At 34.3% G+C, this 23,917-nt stretch overlaps 3 protein-coding genes across 5 annotated transcripts; all 3 read right to left on the bottom strand.

Moving 5' to 3' along the window:
• Nucleotides 1-10,692: 10,692 nt before the first annotated feature.
• LOC108666452 lies at nucleotides 10,693-13,683 on the bottom strand. The gene is made up of 7 exons (XM_018153329.1): nucleotides 13,648-13,683; nucleotides 13,151-13,273; nucleotides 12,758-12,919; nucleotides 12,490-12,519; nucleotides 11,760-11,861; nucleotides 11,081-11,200; nucleotides 10,693-10,743 (listed from the first exon to the last, which is right to left on the bottom strand). Exons 2-7 carry the CDS (start codon nucleotides 13,265-13,267, stop codon nucleotides 10,693-10,695), a joined length of 582 nt encoding a protein of 193 aa, XP_018008818.1. The 5' UTR covers nucleotides 13,268-13,273; nucleotides 13,648-13,683.
• A 2,863-nt stretch (nucleotides 13,684-16,546) lies between these two features.
• On the bottom strand, nucleotides 16,547-19,674 carry LOC108666456. Of its 3 annotated transcripts, XM_018153334.2 has the most exons (3): nucleotides 19,556-19,674; nucleotides 18,350-18,771; nucleotides 16,547-18,219 (listed from the first exon to the last, which is right to left on the bottom strand). In XM_018153334.2, exon 3 carries the CDS (start codon nucleotides 18,201-18,203, stop codon nucleotides 16,869-16,871), a length of 1,335 nt encoding a protein of 444 aa, XP_018008823.1. In that variant the 5' UTR covers nucleotides 18,204-18,219; nucleotides 18,350-18,771; nucleotides 19,556-19,674; the 3' UTR covers nucleotides 16,547-16,868. The 3 variants fall into 3 exon arrangements, with proteins under 3 accessions (XP_018008823.1, XP_018008825.1, XP_018008824.1); XM_018153336.2 differs by lacking the exon at nucleotides 19,556-19,674 and having other exon boundaries at nucleotides 16,547-18,316; nucleotides 18,447-18,526; XM_018153335.2 differs by lacking the exon at nucleotides 19,556-19,674 and having other exon boundaries at nucleotides 16,547-18,334; nucleotides 18,465-18,517.
• LOC108666451 lies at nucleotides 18,529-22,588 on the bottom strand. The gene is made up of 5 exons (XM_018153328.2): nucleotides 22,433-22,588; nucleotides 21,866-22,126; nucleotides 21,428-21,511; nucleotides 19,556-19,675; nucleotides 18,529-18,771 (listed from the first exon to the last, which is right to left on the bottom strand). The coding sequence occupies exons 1-5, from the start codon at nucleotides 22,523-22,525 to the stop codon at nucleotides 18,529-18,531; spliced, it is 801 nt and encodes a 266-aa protein (XP_018008817.1). The 5' UTR covers nucleotides 22,526-22,588.
• Nucleotides 22,589-23,917: the final 1,329 nt, after the last annotated feature.

The raw sequence follows: 23,917 nt of genomic DNA, 5'->3' as shown, positions 1-23,917 counted from the left end.
TGAACTTGAATTTAACTCGATCAGATAGTTCGTTTCACTAAAATACTTTAAGGTACCTGACTTTCACAGTAAAAATAATTATTTCTTAGTTATTTCACAATCAATATCACTGCTTGGTCGGAAAATAAATTCCAATGACCCATGTTATGCGGAACTGAAACATTTCAAGTAAATTTAACCTGACATACTGCTTAATTCAGGTTAAGGTTTGGATTTATTAACCCTTATCTTTAACTTTACACCCTCAAAAAATGAGTCACCACTCAAATCTCAATCATTATTAATGTTTATTCCAGTTCAAGAAACAAAAATAATGAAAATTCGGATATATTGTTTCTAATTTGTATACATTTCATAAAATATTCTTCACAACTGTAGTTTCTAGGAAACTTTTCTTTTACTAGGCGGGATATATAGTATTGCTTATTACGCCGTTGGTCGCGCGAGGAATCATTGGAATACATATTAAAATAGAAAATTATATAATATAAATAATTAATTAACAATGAGTCTTGCTCGAGTTTGTGTAATAATAATTTAAATTAATGGATAAAAACAATTTGGGGGGGAGGGGTCCGGATCCTAAAAATAGTCTTTATGGATGATGTGTGGTGCGATTGATAAGAATTAGTTAATCATTTAATTAACCACTGTTAAAAATATATATGTCGCTAATACTTAAATACTTAACAAAATTAATAAGTTAATGCACTAAATCTGCATAACAACTTCTCGATGTCAATGGTTTTATCTGAGTTAAATTTATTTATTTGGTGTGTCAAAATCACTGAGATTATCATCAAAACTACAATACTCTCACATTTTTGGAATTTAAATACATGTTTGTGAATAAAATATTTTTAAAAACTTCTTGCTGGTCGCCTAATTGAAACTTTATTGTTATATATTATCGATACCGTAATCAAAAAATAATTATATTTCTTTTCATATTTTTTTGTAGATTTCAAACAAGTCAGTGTAATTTCAATTTTCATTAACGTGTTTCTGTATATTTTCAGAATAAATAACCTGAATTTTCAGGCGTTTTGATTGAATAGTGGTGTAAAAATCAAGATTAATATCAACCCGGTATATTGTTGTTCTTTAGGAGTGACTTTTGGAATGTACGTTATGGGAAACGAAATGCAATTACAGTTTTTTTTTCAAACAATAAAACTGAAACTATAGCCAAGTTTCTTGGACATCGTTTTACTGAGTTTCTACTCAGTAACAGTCCAAGGTGATCCATGTTCGTCAAATACTCTACACTCGAAGCAACAACGAAAGACAGTTCAGCAACCGGCAAAGGCACTTCGACAGTCGTGTTAGACATTCCCGGCACAGAAATTCTCTCCAACAACACTGAAACACACTTCGGTAACACCAAAAGCCACTGTATCAAAATTCGCAGACTCTTGAACAGCACTGGAAAATTTTTAACACCAAAAGGCACTCCAGAAAAGCCGGAAGACGCTCCTACAAACGAGTAAAAAACTCCTCTAATTCCGAAAAAACACCTATAACCCCCGAAAGACACTTCTATAGCCACGAAAATTTTTCCTGTATACCCTGAAAATCTGCCTATATCCCCGAATAACACTCTTTTAACCCCGAAAACACTCTTATGTCCTAAAATCCCTCCCATATATTCCCGAAAAACACGTCTATAATCCAGAAAAACGCTCTTATATCCCGAAAAACCCTTCTATAACCCAGAAAGACATTCTTTTAAACAAAAAACCCTCATATATCAACGAAATAACTCCCAAAACTCCGAAGACACTCCTATATCCTCAAAAAACTCCAAAACTCCCAAAAACCCTACCATAACCCCAAAAGACACTCCTATATAACCCCGAAAGACAATCCTATAACCCCCCAAAAAATTCCTAAAACCCTGAAAACACGGCTATATCCCCCCAAAATACTCATAAAACCCCTAAAAACCCTGCTATAACCCCCAAAAGACACTCATTAAGCCCCGCAGAAACCCAAAGACTCATCAAGACCCAAAAGTCGCCGAGCTCCTGCGATGGCGGCGGTCTCCGACCAGCTCCTACTCGTGGGGCTGTGCGTGTTGTGCATCTGCCTCCTGATGGGGGGATTGGTTCTCTGTTACTTCTACTCCCTCAGGGCCATGTGGCGTGGGGGAGTTCGGTCCCCAAGGGTTCCCCACCCAGAGATCACCCAACATTATACACCCACCATGGGAGGACGCAGAAGTTCCTTTAGGGGATCTTTTAGTAAAGGTGATGAGGGCTTCGACATGGAGGAGAACCTGGGCAACGACGATATTAGTGAAGAGAGCGTTACTCCTTCACATACTGGGATGGAGTCAGGCGCTCAAACTACAAATGGAGCTGGTAATCAAAGCACTAATGGAGCTGGTAATCAAACCACTAATGGAGCTGGTAATCAAAGCACTAATGGAGCTGGTAATCAAAGCACTAATGAAGCTGGTAATCACAGCACTAATGGAGCTGGTAATCAAACCACAAGTGGAGCTGGTAATCAAACCACTAATGGAGCTGGTAATCAGAGCACAAATGGAACTGGTAACCAAATTACTAATGGAACTGAGAGTAGAACAGTTGATGAAACAGGTGATATTCAGACGAATAATAAAGTTCTCAAAATGAACAATTCGGCAATTGAGTGCCCGACTGGAAAACTGCCGACGAAATTAAATGGCATCACAGAAAACACAGCGGGAATTTGTCTACGTATAAAAAACGACTTTGCCCCGGAAGACAGTAACTTGAATTTGGGCGATGAAAATAAGATGAAAATTCAACCAAAATTAAAAAATATCAACCAAAGTATTCCAAATATTCAGAACATTAGGTCGCAAATCAACATCATCAACGAGAATCTCGAATTAAAATATGACAGTCCGAAGCTTCTAATGCCGCTCTCAAAATGCAAATACGGAGATAAAATAAATGAAAGCCGGTCCGAATTTCAAGTCATTCCCGGATCCAAGGGAAGTAATATCAAGTCCGTTTGTGTGAATTACGACGCCGCTGCGGAGGTAATTTTCTCTACAGACAAATTAGAGAGTAATTTTGAAGCTGTTAATTCAAATGCGCTGATGCAGCAAAAAATTCCCGATTTCTTTGCGGCGGACTTTGGTGGTCAATTTCATCAAGAAAATTATGGGCCTGATGGTATTGATTTTGTTAGATTGACGGACAGCGAAGACTGTGACCGAGCTATCAAAAATCCGAATGGGTTATTTTCGAAGGAAAAATGTGGTCTTAGTGATGAAATTGTGGCCACATCAATGAGAGAGAAAAGTCTAGTTGAAACAACGAACCAAGAAGCAAGGCCTGATGTCCTGAATAATGTTGAAAAATTTGATGCAAGCAAATCAAATAGAGGAGTAAATTTTGAATATTTGAATGAGCCATGGAACTATACGGATATAAATTCAAACTGGTCGAAACAAGGGGATAAATTGAATGACGAAAATTTTCGGATGATTACAATGATTAACGAAAAACTGAATTTGAGCCAATTAAACGCAGCTTCGTTACTGCCAAACGAAAATTCTCATAATCTTGTTGAAAGTCATCAAAGAATAGCGCAGGATTCAACACATCGAAATTATAGCCTTCTATGAATAGAACAACTAGAGACTGATCAAACACTGGAAATTCTAACCAAGTTGAAAACAACTTAAGACTGATGGAAGAATCAACACACAAAACTTTTAGCCTCGTATATGAGAACGATCTAAATCTGCTGAATGATTCAACACCTGGAGATGAAAATTATATTCATTTTCATGTCCATGAGCTTTATAAAGACGTATTTCCACCAATAGCGCGCGGACGACCAATGCTATGAGGTAGCGAGTCAGGCGCTGGTTGTAAATTTTCATTTCATGGACTGATCGAAAATGTGACCTGAATTTACCGATGCAATGTCTGAAACATTGAGAGAAAATCATTCCGTGATCAACATTCACCTCGTAAGAAAGATTTCATTTTCCTCGCTTGGAATCCAAAATGAAAGAATCTCTGAATCACTGATGGTATATCAAAGGAGGAATTGAAAATGGTTTGTTTCACCTCACCCCAAATTGTGAAGGTGATTTTCGTGGAGTTCGGAGAAATTTCTTGAGGAACTTCCGGAGGAAACGATGGTAAAATATTCTTATAAGTAAAATATAAAATATTTTTCTCATACCGTTCGCCTTCCATTACCGAATGTAATTGCCAGAATACCGAATGTTGAGAATATTTTAATAAGAATATGTATGTTTAGTTGTGAAAAAAGTTGTTTATACAACTTTAATTCATGCTTGTAAAAATCTTTCTTGCAATCGAACTAGAGAAAAAATGTTATTATTATGTTGTTAACATTATTACAACGCCCCAGTCAAAAAACAAAATATGGAAATATTCTAATCATAAATGGCACAAATTCAAGCATGGATTAAATGGACTAATTTTTCGGCCGTTAAGTGGCCTTTTAATTTACAAGCTAATTATTGGCATTGTATTCTAGCTCAAAATGTATTCCTTAAAATGCATAAATTTTTCGAAATTATTGGATGGTATATTAATTGATATAATTTTCTTGCTTATACTGTTCCGCAGTCTAGAACTTAATGCAAAAAGCTGTATATTCAGTGACATTTATCATACGTTTTGCTGCAGGCACCTTAATCTTCCAAATTTTCTTTACACGGATTAATTTTTGGACAAGAAAATTCGTCTAATCTTGTGACGCCTTTGGGTACTTATTGCATGTTCGAGCCTTCCAAAATGAATATAAATGAATATGCAGAACATTTTTATGCTATTTTCCGCGTGATCTGTCGCGGTTCCTATGCTATATAAGATTTGTTCCTAAGCTTTCTATAAGATTTGTTTGTAATCGTTGATTGCTCTACGAAAAAAATTACTACTATAGCTTAGAGATAAATAATATTTTGTTGGTCCGATAAAACTCACTAAAATGAATTACTATTCATCGTGAAGACACATTAATCGCATTTTACTAGAGTTCTCATTTGGGCCGAAATGAATGGAAATGTAACTAGTAAAAATTTATACATTTATAATGAAATGCTTTTTATTCATCATGTACCGGAGATTAAATGATCACCTACATTCCTCCACGGATGCACTTGTATATTTGATGTTATTTCGCATTAAGCTTCATCAGCCTTAAACTCATTTCTATCACCTTGCACTGTTTTTTGTTATTTTTCAAACTTTGTAAGTTATTTTTAAATGAGCAGTATGAGGAAATATTTTTCATATATTGTTCCTTACGTTCTTAACGTATATAAATAATAGTAGTATCAATATTATATCAAATAGAATTTAATCAATATTATATCAAAAATAGAACATATATAAAATTCTAATATGAAGAATGTTTTAAGTTTACACATATTGAGTTTGCCGTGCATTATTTCAACATGTAAATACGTGCATAGTATTCAAGTTGATTGTATATATCGCTACTGCAGTCAACCTTTAAGCTGTGAATTTTGTTCAATGGATTAAAATTTGATTTAAAATACTTGAAAATTCAGTGTCGTGTTAAATGTTTTAAAATGATTGTTGTCCTTCGGAAATGTTGGTATTTCGGTTAGAGAAGTAAATTATTCGTGCTATATTTATTGTATTTCATTATCCTTCAATATCACAGTGATGAAGACAGCAGAGTAGATTGGTCTTGGATCTAAAAAAACTAATAACAAAAACAGAACCAAAAATATTACTAACAACTTTGCCGTGAATCATGACGTAAGCTTTAGAAAAATATTATTTCTTCTATAATATCTAATTGCAGAATCATTTAATCTAACTACCAAAATGGTTTTAATGCAGCTAAGCTTAAATGCGACGAGCATTTCTCAAGTGAACAGATTTATGAAATATGAAATATCTACACTCTCAGAATACCTAATTCAGTTCAGTAACACTTCAAATTAATATTTTATTCAGCTAAGACAATTTTTCCGTACAATTTTGATTAGCTAACGGTTTGTGAATGAATTCCAAATGTAATCAATGCTCAGCCTAAATTCCCCAGTCAGTCTAAGACTTAAAATAGTTAGGATGTTTCATACACAGTTTACCAACTATTTAAAAAAATATTGCAGCAACATATCATCACAATGTGGAATTTTCATTTTTAATTATAATGACTGAGTTATACTAATTCCGGTAGGAAGATTCTGGTTGAATCACTCCTACAATTTTCTAATATAACTTCATTACATAACAATAAACTACAATTTTCTGATACAACTTCATTACATAACAATAAACGGCCGTACCTAGAAATCTCACTACTACTTGGCAGCTTATTTTTGAATACAAAGACTATTGTACGTAAATAGCTACAACTAATAATAAGATAGAGAATATTTGTGTCACTCAAGCTGTACATTGCAATATGAATACCAGAACACATTGCAATTTTAGACAAAATTTTTTGCACAGCGCCAAAATTTTCCGTATTGGCACCTCCATCATTAATTATATTTAAAACGTAATATTATATGAGGACTCCATTTGCTAACTTCATGCTTTAATCTTGATACTTTTATAATTAGTGAACAAGCAAATAATAAAATTTGTACTTCATTTTGAGGCTGGTTAAAACAAAATAATGAGTAAAGAATACGATAAAGAGCGACCAAATTTAAAATTAGATTTCAAAGCTCTGATGTTCATCTAAGTTTCCCTGCATCTGAAGTTCAAAAAGTAATCTGTAAAAATCGAATTAAAAGTAATTTACGGAATGCACGTGTTTTGGGCGAGACAAGCAATCGTTTATCGGCACGGACAGGCAATTAATCAGAGAAGATTTACTCACCCTGACAGAATATCCATTTATTAGGGGGCGTGGGGGATTTTCTGTGATGGGGGAAGTGAAGTAATTAATGAGCTAATTGGGGAGATTGCATCCCGGGGGGAGCAAGGTGGAAGTAAATGAGAAACTTAACGAGATACTGCGGTAAACAACGGATGTTGGGATACCTTGCGTAATTGTTAATTAGGCCTAGAGTGAGGCTTAGACAAAAATGGGGTGCAATGTTATTGGACAAACAGGTCCTAAAACTGTGTGTTAAGAACGCGTATACGAATATTAAATTTTTGATGTTTTAGTTTAAAAGTTAGAGGCTTTGTCGGTATCCATGATAATCATCATTAAAAAAATCTGCAAAATTTATTCGAAGGCAAAAAATGCATTGTGAGAAAATCTGAGCTTGAGATTACGCAATAAATATTATTTTCCACGTGAATTTGAATTTATTTACGACGGAGAAATCTAACGATATTATTTTTCAACTTTAAATTGCGTTTTTGACAATACAATAATAAATTTTCGTTCTGTATTCCGTTTAATTTTGAACTTTATGAATGTGTTAGAAATTTGTTTTTCCTTTAGCGATCTCTTGGGTATTGAGTTATTAAGAGATATGTTATAAATAAAATCCACCGTAACAAAAGATTTCAGTGATAACACGAAATAACTAAAATATGAACGGGATAAAAATGCGAATGTCGTTCTATATGTTTCTGCAGATGATTGGCTGGCGATATTATAGAATATATGGAATATAAATTATACACAACTCATCATTACGGATGATTTAATGGAAAAAGTAGTTTTCAATTGCAGTAATTACAACAATTATCAATTACTGCATTATTCAGATACGTGCTTAAGTGATGTTTGTCTACCGCGGCCGTCAAGGGACGGTATTAATAGCGCAGTGTTTGTCAGGCGTGCGACGAGGCGAGTGATTGGCGTGAGTGTTTAACCATCAAACGCTGGTGGTTGTCGTGCAACAAACAAACGCTGGTGCCATATACGCCACAATCAAACACTTGTGCATTGAACGCGACTATCAAACGTTGGTGGCTTCAGAGCAACAAACGCTGGTCGTTGTGCCTAAACAAACACTTGTAGTGTAAGTAGTAGTGCCCAAACACTAGTATTTTTCATGAAAATTACAGTGTTGCTGGTTGAAGAGCAGCAGACACACATAAGTAATCAGAATCTAAAATTTGTATATAATTTACGTATAATCGACATTCAGTAGTAGTAACAACCAACAGACAATAGTTGCTTCTTTGCAACCTTCAGATGAATTATATTTTTGTATCAGGAAAAAAATTCTTGTTTAAACTGCAAACAATAGCTGTCGACTCCCTGCTGTTGATGATATTCGCTCTTTGATATTATTTTAACATTGCGATATTGCTGATGTGCATTTCAATACACGCAGCATGATATTAAAAAAATATTGGAAATACTAAATAAACAAAACGCATTCGTTAACGGAAATGACATTTAACGACATGTTGTTTATGACTCGCTTATTACTACAATGTTTCGAAAGTTTTAACTTTTAATGCATGTACAATTCTTTGGATGGTTATTTTATATGGCCTTAGATGTACCTGAAAACTGTGAAAGTCTCTAAACATTTGTCTATATAATGTGGTTTGCTTCTTCACAATACATTGTTGCTGTTGAATTATTCATATCTGTATGAACTTTTTGAATACAATGTACAGAGTAATTAAATAAAATGTACACATTATTTTAAATGTTGGCCACTCATGAATGTCGAATGTTTTAAGAAACATCGTTTGAGGGACAACATTAAAGCCCTTGTTGCATGTTACTACATAAAAATTGTAACAACATAAGTGTTGTTACAATTGTAAAAAAATTGTAACAACATATTGAAAAAAGTGCCAACATGAGTGAACTTATACATCGATGTTTACAATATTGTTTAAAAGTGATGGATATTGCCTGAAGCAAAAAAGCTCTATATTACATTGGTACATGACACCATACTGATAAAAACCTTACAATGCTTACAATGTTGTAAAAATGCTTCTGAAGAGACAAAATGGGCCTGAGGTACATAGCACTATCGTTTTAAGACTCACAATATCTTTTAATTTTTATACCATGTACAATGCAAGTCTGAAGTGCACAGTATCATAGTACTGTAAGTTCGAACAATATGAACAATTAACTCGACAAGGGCACAGCAAATATTAAAGTCGTTACACTATTGTTAGCAGGTCTGAGGCTTTTTTAGAGGGCTCCATTGATAAATTTTCATTCATCATGACTGCACTTGTTACAGGCTTTCCCTAATGCCCATTCAAGACTACTCTTGCTATAGGTCTTCCCAATACTTCCTTCAAGACTATCTTTGTTATAGGTCTTCCGTATTGCTCATTAAAGACTATGTTAGTTATAGGTCTTCCCTATTGCTCGCTAATGACTAAACTTGTTATATTTCTTACCTAACTCCCCCTAAGACTAAACTTGTTATAGGCCTTACCAAACTTCCCCTAAGACTAAACTTGTTATAGGTCTTACCGAGTCCCTAAAGACTGAAAGACTGAACGCGTTATAGGTTTTTCCAAAATCCTCAAAGATGGCCTCTCAAGTGATTGAACTCGCAAAAATCTGTCGGAAAAATCTACATTCACTGTCGCCGAGAGCATCAAAAAAGCAACTTCAAAGACACGTGTAGTCTTGAGATGAAAAAATTGAGATGAAAATTTATTCCATTTTACAACAGAACAAAATTAGGGCCCCAATAGGTTAGCTCGCGTTTAGATTTAATATGATCCATTGAATACCAATCGAGATTTAGAATGAATCTCAGTTTTATATTTTGTTAGGAATTTGATTTGGTATTTAAGGTTTTGTTTGTTATTTGAAAATTATGAGTTATTGTTAAATTTAAGCAATATTTTTTCTTTAATCTACTTCTTTTATAGCCTAACTGTTCAGTTCTGAATTAAATTGACCCTCTCTGTCCAATAATATTATATTAGGTTATTTTTCAGGGTTCAATCAGAAATGAGTCGAATAAATGTCCATTCAATTTTATAAAATGTGTGAAAAGAAAAGAAAATAATGTTGTAATGCCTTCAATGGAGACCATAATTTCTAATATAAATGCCCGTTTGAAAAACTGCTTACAAGAAAAATATTCCTGTGTACTACTTAAGACTAGTAGTTAAACCTGAAACAATAATATCCTTGGTAATTCCAGTATTAAGAAGATGCCACTGACTGCACACAGATCATGCTATATTTTCAATCATGCTATATGCTATATTTTCAACGTATCTCTATATCATTACCAAACAGCACTATTTATTATTGATAACTACTACATTCGTTCATAGGGTCATCGAATGACATTCTATGGATAAAAATATTTGCTCTCAGTAATAATTTCTGTAAAAAAATAATTTTAATACCAATTAATTTCATGGTGGTTTAAAATAATAATAATTTCTTAAAAATCGTAATAATAGTACGTTCAATTAATATTCGATTATTCTTAACGATAAATGCTCAAGCAGAACCGTCCAGATAATCCATCCATTTTTTGGCTATTGATATCGGCCATCATGTCCTTTCACATAAGCTATATCTCTATTCCAGACACCGATTTCCAATATATATGTGAAGTCGCCTATTATATATAACGGTCACCCCCATGGCCCTCCATCGACATTACAATAAACATTATATTCTAAAACTCCTAATTCTTCGTTGCCGAGACTTTGTTCAGCCCAGAGCAGCGCGGCAACTTTCCCCTCATCCGAGGGTATGTCTCGTAGCCAGACGCACCTCAGGAACCCTTATTCAACATTACAATAATTAAAATATTTATTCCAAAACTCCGAAGTCATCGTTGCCAAGACTCTGTTCAGCCCAGACCTTCAACACCACAATTAAAATTTCACTCTAAAACTCCGAAGTCATCGTTGCTATTTATTTGTTTTTTTTTCTCCATTCAGTCGATGATAGGAGGCAATAAATTCGAACATGAATTTCTAATTTGATTAAAAGCTCTTTTCTTTGCAATTTACCACAGTACAAATGTTTTACCTTTGATAAGCAGCTTGGAAGCAATCTTCTATTTCTATACCAAACCAGGTATGTTGGGTGAGAAACCAGTGTAAACAATTACTAACTCTTTCACTGAAACATTTTATACAACACATTCATATATTTTTACACTGTTTTCTCTTCAGTCTCAGCACTTCATACGCACCGAGAAGTGTTTACATTCGAGGATCCCGTCGGCGATGCTGTTGAAAAGTGCGGACGGTAAGCCGATATTACGGAAGTTTTCGGTGTAAGAGGATACTGAAACCTTGTTGTTGTTGTCGGTCTGTAATCAAGGAGTTGATATAATTCATTACTACTTTAACGGATATTAAATTTTTATAAATCACTGAAACCTTGTTGTTGTTGTTGTTGTCGGTCTGTAAATAAGGAGTTGATTTAATTCCACGTGTTTTCATTACTACTTTAATGGGTATAATATTTTTATAAATAAATTAAAACTATTTTTGCATCATTTTCCTCATTGTCAGGTAACATGAACAATTTCAGACGCCTAACGTCTTTAATATTAGATAATATAGCTGCTCTAAAGCTATCAAACTGTAAGAATATTAATACAAAATTTTCAAAATTAGCTACAGAAGCTATTAAAATTTCAAATCCTGCTCATCTCCATGGAAAAATTTGAATTCATCCATATTATGAAATATTCAACTAATCTTTTCATTTTTTAAGCATTTATCATTAAGACAAACATTTACAAACATAAGTTAATTCAAAATCAAGATTATTCTGACATCGATTGGGTTGCAGTAATTCAAATGACGTGCACTAATATTCAATTAAGATTAATTGATTAATTATATTTTCAATTGTTTACTTACAATCCGCATTTTCCGCATGAAGCAACGGAAGGTTTCAATTTTATGTAAAAGCTTCTTTTTCAAATTCTTGATTTTCTCGGCAGTGAACTCCGCTCCCCGTTTCTGATATACGGAAACAACAAATAAAAACTGTAACCTTATCTTAAAATGTGAAAAAAATGTGATTTTTCATAAATCACAATCATAAATCATATTATATATCTGTTCATCGTTTTCAATGCAATAGCTTTCAGTTTAAATAAACGCAGTCCATTAATTTAGTCGTAAGTATAACGTTAAATTTTGCCTTGATAAAATCTTTTGGTAAACGCTGTAACAAATGTTACGGGTTCCTCAATGAATTAACTCTAAATTAGTTTAATTGAAAAAATATTTGAAGAAATTATTTATTTTGCGCTAAACAAACATCAGTTAAATTATGAGTTTAAACAAACGGAGTCCATTAATTGTGTCGTAAATATAACGTTAAACATTGCCTTAATAAAATCTATTGGTGAACGCTGTTACAAATGTTATCTGTCCTTAATAGAATTAACTCTAAATTAATGTAATTGAAAAAACATTTCACTAAATCATTTACGCCATTGTATGATATTTAAAATACTAGTAGTGTAATTGTTATATGGATTTCTTCATATTTTATTTTTGTACTCCATTGCATATAGAATAATTTTCACAAGTGTTTGTAATATTTTCGTAAAGAATTCTGTTAATATTTAATATCCCATACCTGACGGAAAGCAACCGAGAAGAACTGTGCCTGGAAAATATTGCAAGTCCGAATAAATTCGAAAATTAAACATATAAATAATTAAATGCATATAAAATAAAAAATTTAAATAGGTAATCATATCAATGGTTATCTGTAATTTTGATTTAGGAATAAGGCATAATTATCGCTCAACAAGTAAATGAACATCCACGCGAAATTATATTATGAAACAAATACAATAAATTAGAATCGTGATATTATTCATAAATTTTGTAAATTTCCTTACGAATATCCTGTTCCAGTCAGTTGGTTGAATCAGGAATACAGAGTCAGACAGCTGAGTCTGTTCCTGAGTCTCTCGAGTCAGTTCTTCACACCATTCAAGACTCTTGAAGACTCTGTTCTTCCATTGCTGCACGGCCTCTGGTGTTAAACATGCCATGTTTACCTGCAAAAAATATGGCAACTCAGAGTATCATTAGTATCCTTAGTATCCTTAGTATCCTTAGTATCCTTAGTACCCTTAGAATCCTAAGTATCCTTAGGATCTTTATATATAGTATCCTTAGTATCATTAGTATCCTTAGTATCCTTAGAATCTTTAGTATACTTAGTATCCTTAGTATCCTTAGTGTCATTAGTATCCTTAGTATCATTAGTATCCTTGGTATCTAATTACCTTGAGGCTAGCGTACGTTTCGAGCAGTTGATCGTATGTAGAAACTTCGTTGCTGCTCACTATACATACCATCACCGTCACCACCACCACCAGAAGGAGAGATTTGCCGTCGGTCATTTTGTTCTGTGGAATTGAGATCAGTTTTTATATATGATTTTCATGAAAAAATATTTACTCGCAAGTGTGTTATAAGGGCACGTTGATGCTAAAAATCAGACAAAGAAAGAAAATCGAATACTAAAATATACTAAAGCTAGGGGTGGCAATGTGGTTAAGAACAGCAAGATTGGAGTAGCCAGTTTGGTGGTTCAAACCCGCCACTAGTTGTGAAAATTCTGGCTGAAATCGGCGACGTTGCAGGGTGGTAAAGAATCAGCGAAATGCTGATATTGTCTTATTCAATAACTAATAACTAAAACAATTACAATAAGTATAAAATCACTAATAAATCATGGAAACATTAATAATCTCTCTTACTAAATATTCTATTTACTCGCCTGAACGACAAGAAAACATGCGTGCTCTGTGCTTGTCAGTTGAGTAATGCCATCATCTAAGTTTACACGAGTCGTTTTATAGTCTTCGGTCTACAGCATTACCCATAGCTGCCGTGGTCAAAATTACAACCTTCAGTTGTAGCGTACATACGCAAAGAAAAATCTTTGACATATATTTTGATGAAGTCATTAGAAATGTGGATTTTATTTCGTCTTTTTATTTGCCTCTGAAGGGAAAACCGCGGAATCCCAGCACTATAGAACGTGAATCACTTCATGATTCGTCAAAATTTTAGCAGCGAAAATCTCATTGGCTGATATAAAATAATTCCAAGCTTTTGATTTGTCAAGAAACACTTAAAAATAAACTCATAGTTGATGAAAATAAAATTCCACGGTACTGAATAATGTCGTATCAGGATGTTGTTCGTGACTTTGACAATGAAGGTCAAGTGAATTTTTAATTTTTATACAAATTTGATGATTTATGATGAAATGTTGTTTGGATCTTTGTTTACTTCATCGCAAACTGAAGAGTCATCGTGACAAATGATTTCGAAGAGAATTTTTCGTTCGGTTAGGAAAACCTGCCGCAAATATTTACCGGGATGATTAATTTTGTTTATTGCTCGAAGACTTTTTATTTAAATTATTACCAATCTGAATTTCCATGTTCATGGGAAGCTGAGACCAAGATGCAGGAATAGAAAAGGTATATCAAATCGAGAAAAAATTTCTACTATTCTGGAAAAGATTATTATTTCCATTGTAGTATGTAGAGTTCTTTTCACCCTAATACATGCATTAAAAAAGTATGCATTTACATCAATGAAATTCCAATTCCCACAATTACTTGAAAAAATATAACTCAGTACTCACTGCAGTGAGTGACAGAGAGCGCATTTTCTCGTCGACGAAAACTTGAGGTCACGGATGGACGGACGGACAGACAGACAGACAGACGGACATGGCGAGCACAATAGTGCATTTTTTCCATAAATGAGAAAATGCGCTAAAAAGAAAGAATTTTTTAATACCTAACAAAATCTACACGCAACCATCATCTGCAAAGTCATGGCTGAATTAGAATCCTGGTACATGGATTGACGGTCAAGGCCGCCTAAATTATCAATTATTCACAGAATTATCAATTCATTGAATTATTCATAATTCAACTCTTTTGTTGCACTTGGCCACTTTAATAAAGTCATAAATCCTACATAATTTTTAATATTCAATGGCACCTGATCTCAGGTCGCGTAATTAAAGTCAGAATATTTCTTGTTAGCGAAGTCATTTTACAAGCAATTATTAGTATTCGTGAATTTACTCCTCCAATATGGCAAGCTTGAGTGGAGAGCAATAATTAATAATTATGTCATAATATACATATTTTTATACGCAATTCTCCATCTGATATATCATTCTTCATAAACTTTTTTGAAGCAATGAGACTAGTCGAAATTCATACATGTACCCTAAGGAGTCGTTGATATATTAAGTACAAATCTTCCTTTCCTTACCAAATTTAGAAAAACATGTGAATGCAAATTAAATTCCTGTTGTATCCTTCACGTACACAACATACGTCTCTCCATTTATTTAGGTTTACTTTCAGCCAGAATTCTTTTCCTTATGAATTTCACTAGAACCTGCACTAATACACAACTAATGATTACAACTTCGTTGTTTCTATTTATACTCACCAATTTGTTATCAAATCCAGAATATTTTGTGTTTTCTTCACTTATATCATTATTTTTGAACTTTACATTTAATCATCGATATCTCATTCGTCTGCAATATGTTAAGTACAAAATAGCTCTGTTTGAATTAATTACTTAATCACACGTGTGCTTGCTTTAAATTTACTTCTAGATAAAAATTTTCGAAACAAGAATTTTACCCTCGAACTCGAGCACTGTTGATATAATCTTCAACTGACATGTGCATTTCAATTACAATTTTTAGCGGATTAAACTGCGTTCTGTTCGCTTCAAAGACGTCGCACTTCCTTTTGCAGTTACATCGCTTTGTCTTGAGTCGCTCTCAATGTGCATAGATAAATGAAGGGCCTTTCATTGTTGTTGTCTGGCGACAGGCAAGTTGTTAGGCAGCTCCTTTATCAGGACCGATTGTTCGCATGTGCACAATTGGAAAATAGATTGTTCACTTGTAACAGTTCTATGCTACAAACTATGATCGTTCACTGGTAACAGTTCTATGCTATACAAACTATGATCGTCACTTGTGACAGTTCTATGCTACAAACTATAATCGTTTACTTGTAACAGTTCTATGCTACAAACTATGATCGTTTAATTGTAAAAGTTCTATGCTACAAACTATTATCGTTCACTTGTAAAAGTTCTATGCTACAAACTATAATCGTTTAGTTGTAACAGTTCTATACTACAAACTATAATCGTTCACTTGGAACAGTTCAATGCTACAAACTATAATCGTTCACTTGTAAAAGTTCTATGCTACAAACTATGATCGTTCACTTGTAAAAGTTCTATGCTACAAACTATATTCGTTCACTTGTATCCCTTATAAGCTGCGAACTGCAATATTTATCGCGTAATTTGCAACAATTTGCAATCATCGAGTCGCTACATTTGTATCTTGGACTTCAATTTTTTTACAGTGCTACGATAAACGTAAACATCAAATAAAGCGACGATGTTTTATATTTATATTAGTATCATCTTAATGTATTAGCATTCAGTTTTGCTCCTTTTTCAATATTCAATAGATGACTCATCCATCTCATCATATTTCGATACTGCGTATAAACTGTGCCGGGTGACATATAGTCAATAAATATAATTTTTGGTGGTAGTGGGTACAGAAGCAATAAAAAATCTGACTATATTTCATTTAGGGTTTGAAAACATTTTCCAAAAGAACATTTAATTTACCAGCAAATAAATTCATTCTGCGTTAATGACAGCAGAATAAGGATCAGAGCCTGTTATTTGAACACATTATACAACTCTTCATGCAATAATATCGATTATTGATATAATTATTTAACTAAATTCCCTGTTACGAAATATTCCGATCATCAAGTGCAGGCCCGGTACGTGGACAGGTTTAAATTCATTATGCAGATACAAACACAAAATGAATTTATCATTTCATTCATCTTCATTATCAATGAAGTAATATTTTTGCGTGGGTATCTCATCTGTAGCGCCGAAACTGCAAAAGATATTTCAAATTTTCCCTGTTACTCCAACTTCAGTGGTTTCTTGAAGCCGTTTCAATTCGGTATCGTAATTGTTTTCAGTGGCAACGTCAAAAACTTCTGTAGTTCCGTAATTGATTTCGGAATCTATTCCATGGACGTCTGTGTTAACTAAATTAATTTCTGTATACAGAAGAACCGAGTTTGGTCGGCTGGTGGAACTGGACACAGTCATGGGGTTTCCGATTGTAGTATTTTCATGTACAAGAATTTCATCATCTGTTTTTGGAGTATTTGTGTTTTCGAAATCACTAATATTGTTCGACATGGTGACTGTAAAATAACTTCCGGTTACTCCCTCATCTTTTTGGGAATCGATTCTTTCATCCTGGATTTCAATTATTGGAATTTCCGTGACGGGAATGTTTTCAATTGCACCACTCATTGAGATGAAATTTTCTGCAGCAAAATTGTCTTGAGAACTTTTTGCAGGTTCCAAGTTGTCTGAAGAAGTCGGTGTCTTTTTCCACTCAGTTTCTATGTCAAGAAGTTCCGAGGAAGCCGGTTTCTCCTTTAACTTTTTTGCTTCGTCTGGGTTGCTCCGCCTTTCAAAGAAAGATATGAAATCATTAAAGATTTCCCTAATGGCTTCCACTTCTGAATTGTTCAAGTTTGATCTGGAAGTATCGGTGTCATATTTTCCCAACAAATGTTGGTCAGTTATTCCCAACATTTGGTCTCCTTTTGACAATTTCTCCTGGGGTACGGTGCTCTCAAATTGAATTCCCAAAAGAGGGACCAGTTGTTGTTTGTTAACTGCAGTCAAATTCGCAACGGGTTCCCTTTTTGATTCATTTCCGAGATGCGGAGTCATGCTTTTTGGACGAAAATGGAACAAGAAATTAGTCAAATCATTGATATCATTCCAAGTGTTGTTGACCGAGGAGCCCAGTCTGCCAGTCCCGGTTATCGCATCGATGTTGCCTTTGATTAGAAACTTGATCATATTTAACCCTCGTGATATTGTAATATTATGGTAGGTTTGCTTTGATCCTTCATAGCATTCTTCAGGGCAGAGGTCCTCAATACAGCACTTCTTCCTTGCATCAAAATGAATATCTTCTAATCCAGTTTTGTTCGAATTGAGATTAAATAATCCAGATTCGTACATCACTCTCAGAGACGTGTCGGTTTTAGTTTCCTTTGAATGATCGGTGGGTTGGAGGGATTGGATAAAATCAATTATTTCTTTATTTTCTTGTGTTTTCAAGTTTTGATGTACATCAGTATTGGAAACAAAGCTTTTCGTAGATGTAATTTTTTTTACTTTTCCTTCTTCTAAATCTGAAGATTGCGCGGACATTGTAGTCTCAGTGGACCTAATTTCTACATTACTCCCAGACTTAGATACGCCATAAACTTCTCCGACAGCAATTCCCGGAGAAAGGTTTATCCCCAGGAACAACCCAGTGATATCTTCGTTTTTATCATCACTTCCCCACTGTGGACCTAATTTCTTCATTACTCCCAGACTTAGGTACGCCATAAACTTCTCCGAAAGCAAATCCCGGAGAAAGGTTTATCCCCAGGAACAACCCAGTGATATCTTCGTTTTTATCGTCACTTCCCCACGAATAAATGAAGCCATTGTTCCCCGAGTCTATTTTCACCCCACCGATCGCGTGGCTTCAGAACATGTCGCTTGGCTCAAGAGCAGCAGAAGCCCAAAGAATGGCGAGCATTTTTTCATCGTCGTCGGCTCCTTGGAGAGAATCACCTAAGCCTGCCAGGTCAAATTTATCCCTCTTGGTCCTGAGGTCTTTTTTGAGGCAGGCGTACAATTTCATGCGCAGGAAGCATTTCTCGAAACTCTTCGCCCGAATGAAGGATGGAGTTAGAGGGGCACGCACTGATGAAGTCGGGATGCATGTCTGCAGAATTGAAAAAAATATAACTCGGTACTCACTGCAGTGAGTGACAGAGAGCGCATTTTCTCGTCGACGAAAACTTGAGGTCTCGGACGGACAGACAGACAGACGGACAGACAGACGGACATGGCGAGCACAATAGTGCATTTTGTCCATAAATGAGAGAATGCGCTAAAAAGAGATGTTGGGTAACTCATCTTGGCATATTTCGTTATCAATAATCATGGAATGATGGGCGTTTTTGCCTCATGTGTTACATGAACAATGAGTATGAAATAAAACGGATTCTGATAGAAAAATAACTGATATATAATATAACAAATTTCATCCACAAAAAAATAAATGTCCTTAAATATTATGATATGATGTTTTTGCCTCATGTGTAACATGAACAATGAGTATGAAATAAAACGAATTCTGATAAAAATAACTGATATATAAAATAATAAATTTCATCCACACTAAAAATAATTGCCCTTAAATAGAGAAATTATGCAAAGCTAACAGACCAATGATCAAGTGATCATCTATGAGAATATCAACTTGTTTCTTTCGAAAACATAGAAATTTATTTATATCATAAATTTTGACACGTATGTAAAGGCTTACGAAACAAAAGCAGAAAGCTTTAACAATATAGGTATTAATAATCTGTTTTAAAATTTACCGTGATTACTTTGTAACTGTCAACAGTCTAGAAAAATTGCGTAAACTCAATTAGATTCTTTAACTTTATTATCATTCTATACAAGTTAAAATTCATATATTAATCCCAGAAAGTAATTACCGCAACTTGTTGGCATTCTTGCAGAGACTCAAGTAAATCTTCCTTGAGGGCTGAGTCCAGGTTCAACGCTCTGATTTCTTGGTCCAGCTTCGAGAACTGAAGCTCGCCTTCCGCATTCACCTTTCAATAAAAATTAATTGTTAGCCTACTTGAATTAAATATTAATTATTTTAATTAATATTAATTTATATTACTACTACTTGAATTAATATTCATTAATAAATAAATTTTAGTATTAACTTTTCAATGAAGTATTTCCCGCGTTAGCCTTTCAATGAAGTAAATACCGCGTTAGCTTCGCAAAAATGATGCAATAAAAAGAATCAACCATCACTTACGTAATCTAACTAAAAAATTTAGCAATAAAATGTTTCACCATCGCTCACGTGGCCCTACCANACATATGAGCAGGGTTCGTGACGTCGTGGACACGTGTTTCAGAGGTCATCCCAGGTAATTCAAATTTTCTAACGGAAACAAGCGGAAAAAACGTCGAGTTTTAGGTAGCGTAATAGAATCGTTAAAAAAATCTAACGATTAAGATTGATTCTAGAAGTGACACATATGAAAATTAAGTGTTACATGCATCAACCTAATATTTGCATTCACAAGTCAAATGAAAAGCTAGGGGCTCAGCTCGGTTGTGGTCGTAAAGCCCTCAATGGTTGTCGTGAAAGTAACATCCCTGCATATGGACCGGCAGATATAAGGGCCGAGCGAGGACTTATATATGGGCACCCCTTCTTCATCAATATGCAGCTGAGTAAACACAAACCTGCAAGAAACGCACAAGGAACGCCGCACTATCAGGATTTTTACACCGGACTGATGCGCGTGGAACGCCGCATTGCCCGCATTTTTACATTGGACTGATGCGCGTGGAACGCCGCATTGCCCGCATTTTTACATCGGACTGATGCGCGTGGAACGGCACGCTGCCCGCATTTTTACCCCGGAATGACTCTCCTGGAACGTAGGACTGATCGCATTATTCCCCAGCACTGGATATTCGCTTGCCTTGTAGTTCTGCCTCCGTAAATTTTTTCTCCTATAAAATGTAATCCCAATTCATTTATGGGTCTCATAACCTTGCCCATGTAAGCCCACGCAAGTCTCGACCTGTCTCTTATACACATCTAGATGTGTATAAGAGACAGCATTTACACAATATCAGGATACATTTACACAATATCAGGATACATTTACACAATATCAGGATACATTTACACAATATCAGGATACATTTACACAATATCATGATACATTTACACAATATCATGGATAATTAATTTAAGAATATATGCATATTAGGTAAAGCTTTCCAAATAATGACGTACTCTTTTTCTACTCGTATCGTTCATACGCATTTTTCAATGCATAAATATGTCAGGATAACCATATGATAATAATATACATGAATAATAAGATATTTTGAAATATATTTTAATTTTAGAGCGTAAAAATGTTGAAATTTTGCACCTGAGCAAATTCTGAGAATTTTGATTTAGATAAAATTCGACATAAGGCGTGGGTGGCTTTGATTTTAGTAGAACTTCAATTAGTATTCGAATAATAATTGAATAATTATTTTAATAATTATTCTTTAATTTAAAAATAAATAAATTTAAATTTAATTTTTCGAATAATATAATCGAATTGTTCACACTGTTTCGTGTGAAATATGAGCTAAAGCCATTCATGAAATAATTTTTACGTTGGAATGAATGTTCGTACAACAAACCCGCTTAATATAGAGCATGAATAAATTCGTGTAAAGTATAATGAAGGTTTTATTGGTTACTGTTTTCAATATATCTAAAATAATAGGAATTGTGAGTTTAATTACTAATTAAATTTAATTAATTAACTCACGCTTCTGATGCTATGCCCCGAGGGGACGTACACAGGGATGGGGATGAATTGGGTCCTCACACCCGCCGACACCCCAGCTTGTTGCTAGGGGAGTGAAGAAACATATGGAGTTATTAGTTCATTATCTTAAATAAAATAGTTTGATGGAGGAAACCTTAAAGGAACGTTTTAATTTCAAAATAACCTGATTATGAACGACTAGCACTCAAATTACATTGTTTGCAGAAATTCTCTTATCAATTACATCCTCCTACTTCATGCTAATTAACTCATATTTTGGAAATTTATAGTAGAAAAGCATAACATATTTTACATTTACTCTGGTTTCTGAAAAAACTATCATCAAGTGGCTATGATAATAACGGCAACCGAACACAAATTTCGAACGAATCCAGAGCGAAAAAATTCCCCAACTCATGAAAAAATTCCCCAACTCACGAAGAAATTTCCCCAATCGAAGCCTCTAAGGGTGAGGGGAGAATCAGCTCTCTGAGGGGTAAGTGGGGAAGCGGGATCAGGATTTTTACTCCCCCCACCAAGGGCTGAACCCACCAAACCGGGGAATCTGGCAGCGGGTTGCCGTAGATTTATGGTAGATTTGGGTGACGTCATGGGGGTGTTCATGCATCGAGCTTTGGCCGCGTATTCACGCTCGTAATATTTCATCACTACGTCACTGCCGATGCACGACTCCAGTATCTGAAGGAAAATATATCGATAATTAGAAGAGAAGAATACGAAAAATAATAACAAAGAATATAATAGAAAAAATAAGCCGATATAAAGCTATCAGGATATCTTTAATAATGTTGGTGAAGAAATATAAAATTTATTTTATTTCAGGCTATGGTATTGCTCGGAACAATTACAAAATCATTTTACAATACTTAACTATTACATACTACAATTGGAGCCGAAATCTGATATGAATAAGAGATGTGCAAATTATTATGAGAACTTACAGCAAATTTTAGGAAAAGAATGCATGTAATTTTATTACCGTACTTTTTTAACTCCGTATCCGGCGAGAAGGTCGTAGGCACAAGTCGTTGTCGCCATCACAGCGAAGAGCGCCATGAGCGTTACTATCAACTTCATTTTTGTCAATTAATTTAAATCTCCTGTAAATGACTGGAAAAAAGTTAAATACTCAACAAATATATCATGCAGTGACAAATGGTAAAAAAAATTACTAGTCAGATGGTCGTTTTTTTTCAGGTATTTAATTACTTATTAAGATGATGAGCCAATGGGTAGCAAATGTAGGTACGCAGAATTAGCTTGCAGACCAATTTTCACATTTTAGGTTGTTAATATCTACTACTGATTAATATATCTTTTATATTAATTAAAGATATATATTAATATTAATATCAGGGAAACATTTCACGAGCAGTTATGAAAGATGCATCTTGTGCGAAATGAATGTTAGGAAATGCCTAAGGGGCGCTACATTTTTCGCTATATTTTTATTTCATTTAATATGAATTATTGCCTATAAACAATTCAGAATTTCTTGAACATAGCGTAATTCGGTCGTCGATTCTATTTTGTGCAAGCAAAGTACCGACAACTAGAAAAAATCGATAAAATCCAAACCATATATTTAAAATTGTATAGTTGTGATAATTTTTTCAAATGTCCAAAAAGAAAGGAGCGATGTATGCTCCTCTTGAGACGTCCAGAACGACACTGGCAAATTATTAATGTCGCTTCGCCTTATATAGAGACCCGGGCCCCATGGAAGTGAGTAACCGCCAAACTGAACATAGAATCAGCATAGAATCTCCTCGACTCTGATTGGTTGGCGGCAGTGAAGATGATATGAGGAAGTCATCGGTTATTGGGCATTGGTTTTTTTAATATACGAAGCATCATCAGTTGATTTGCAAGTTCATCTATGACCATATTTGTGGAGTTGTTTACGACAGTATACTCATTATGTGGCGTATGGAATGTTCGCTGAAGTTTAAATGAATAATCGTTATTAATGATTATGCAAAGCAACGAATTCACATGAATGCGCACATTTCAGAAATATATGGATTAATATCCCATTAATAAAATGATCGATACTTAGAGAATAATTAGGAGCATACTAAATGCTGCCATCCGTAATTTGATAAGAAAGATGGAATCTTATATATACGAGTATGCAAGGAAGTTGCGTTCATTGTATTGAATTTTGCTTTTGCTTAGTTTAATGAAAACAAAGGAAAAGCGATTACGCGAATAAACGATAATAATATTTATATTTTTCGTTTAATGTCATTTTCTTTGCAAAGCCAAAGATTTTTAAACTTTGCTTGTACATTGATCATCGGAGACGCCATAATAAAAAATTGGAAAGATATAATTTTCATTTTACATACTCCGGAATAACGAAACATCGCTGAAAACCGAAGAATGGTTTGTAAAATTAAAAATACATTCATATGAAAAATTGCATCACTATTAAGCCTATGCAATGTCACGACCTTCGCTGCAATC

Source organism: Hyalella azteca, unplaced genomic scaffold, assembly GCF_000764305.2.
Source record: "Hyalella azteca isolate HAZT.00-mixed unplaced genomic scaffold, Hazt_2.0.2 contig13148, whole genome shotgun sequence".
Lineage (NCBI taxonomy): Eukaryota > Metazoa > Arthropoda > Malacostraca > Amphipoda > Hyalellidae > Hyalella > Hyalella azteca.
Note: the sequence above shows the minus strand (reverse complement) of the source record. Positions and strands in the feature narration are given on the sequence as shown.

Bases quoted from the DNA above. Each gene is read 5' to 3' on its own strand.
- LOC108666452 (XM_018153329.1), bottom strand. From the start codon at position 13,267: ATGACCGACGGCAAATCTCTCCTTCTGGTGGTGGTGGTGACGGTGATG. The intron at 12,920-13,150 runs GTAATTAGATAC...TATTTTTTGCAG, and splicing joins AAACGTACGCTAGCCTCAAG to GTAAACATGGCATGTTTAAC. The intron at 10,744-11,080 runs GTGCGTATGAAG...GTGGTGTTGAAG, and splicing joins TCGAATGTAAACACTTCTCG to GTCTGGGCTGAACAGAGTCT.
- LOC108666456 (XM_018153334.2), bottom strand. From the start codon at position 18,203: ATGTCCGCGCAATCTTCAGATTTAGAAGAAGGAAAAGTAAAAAAAATT.
- LOC108666451 (XM_018153328.2), bottom strand. From the start codon at position 22,525: ATGAAGTTGATAGTAACGCTCATGGCGCTCTTCGCTGTGATGGCGACA. The intron at 22,127-22,432 runs GTACGGTAATAA...ATTTTCCTTCAG, and splicing joins CCGGATACGGAGTTAAAAAA to ATACTGGAGTCGTGCATCGG. The intron at 19,676-21,427 runs GTGAGTTAATTA...TTTTATTGAAAG, and splicing joins CGGGGCATAGCATCAGAAGC to GTGAATGCGGAAGGCGAGCT.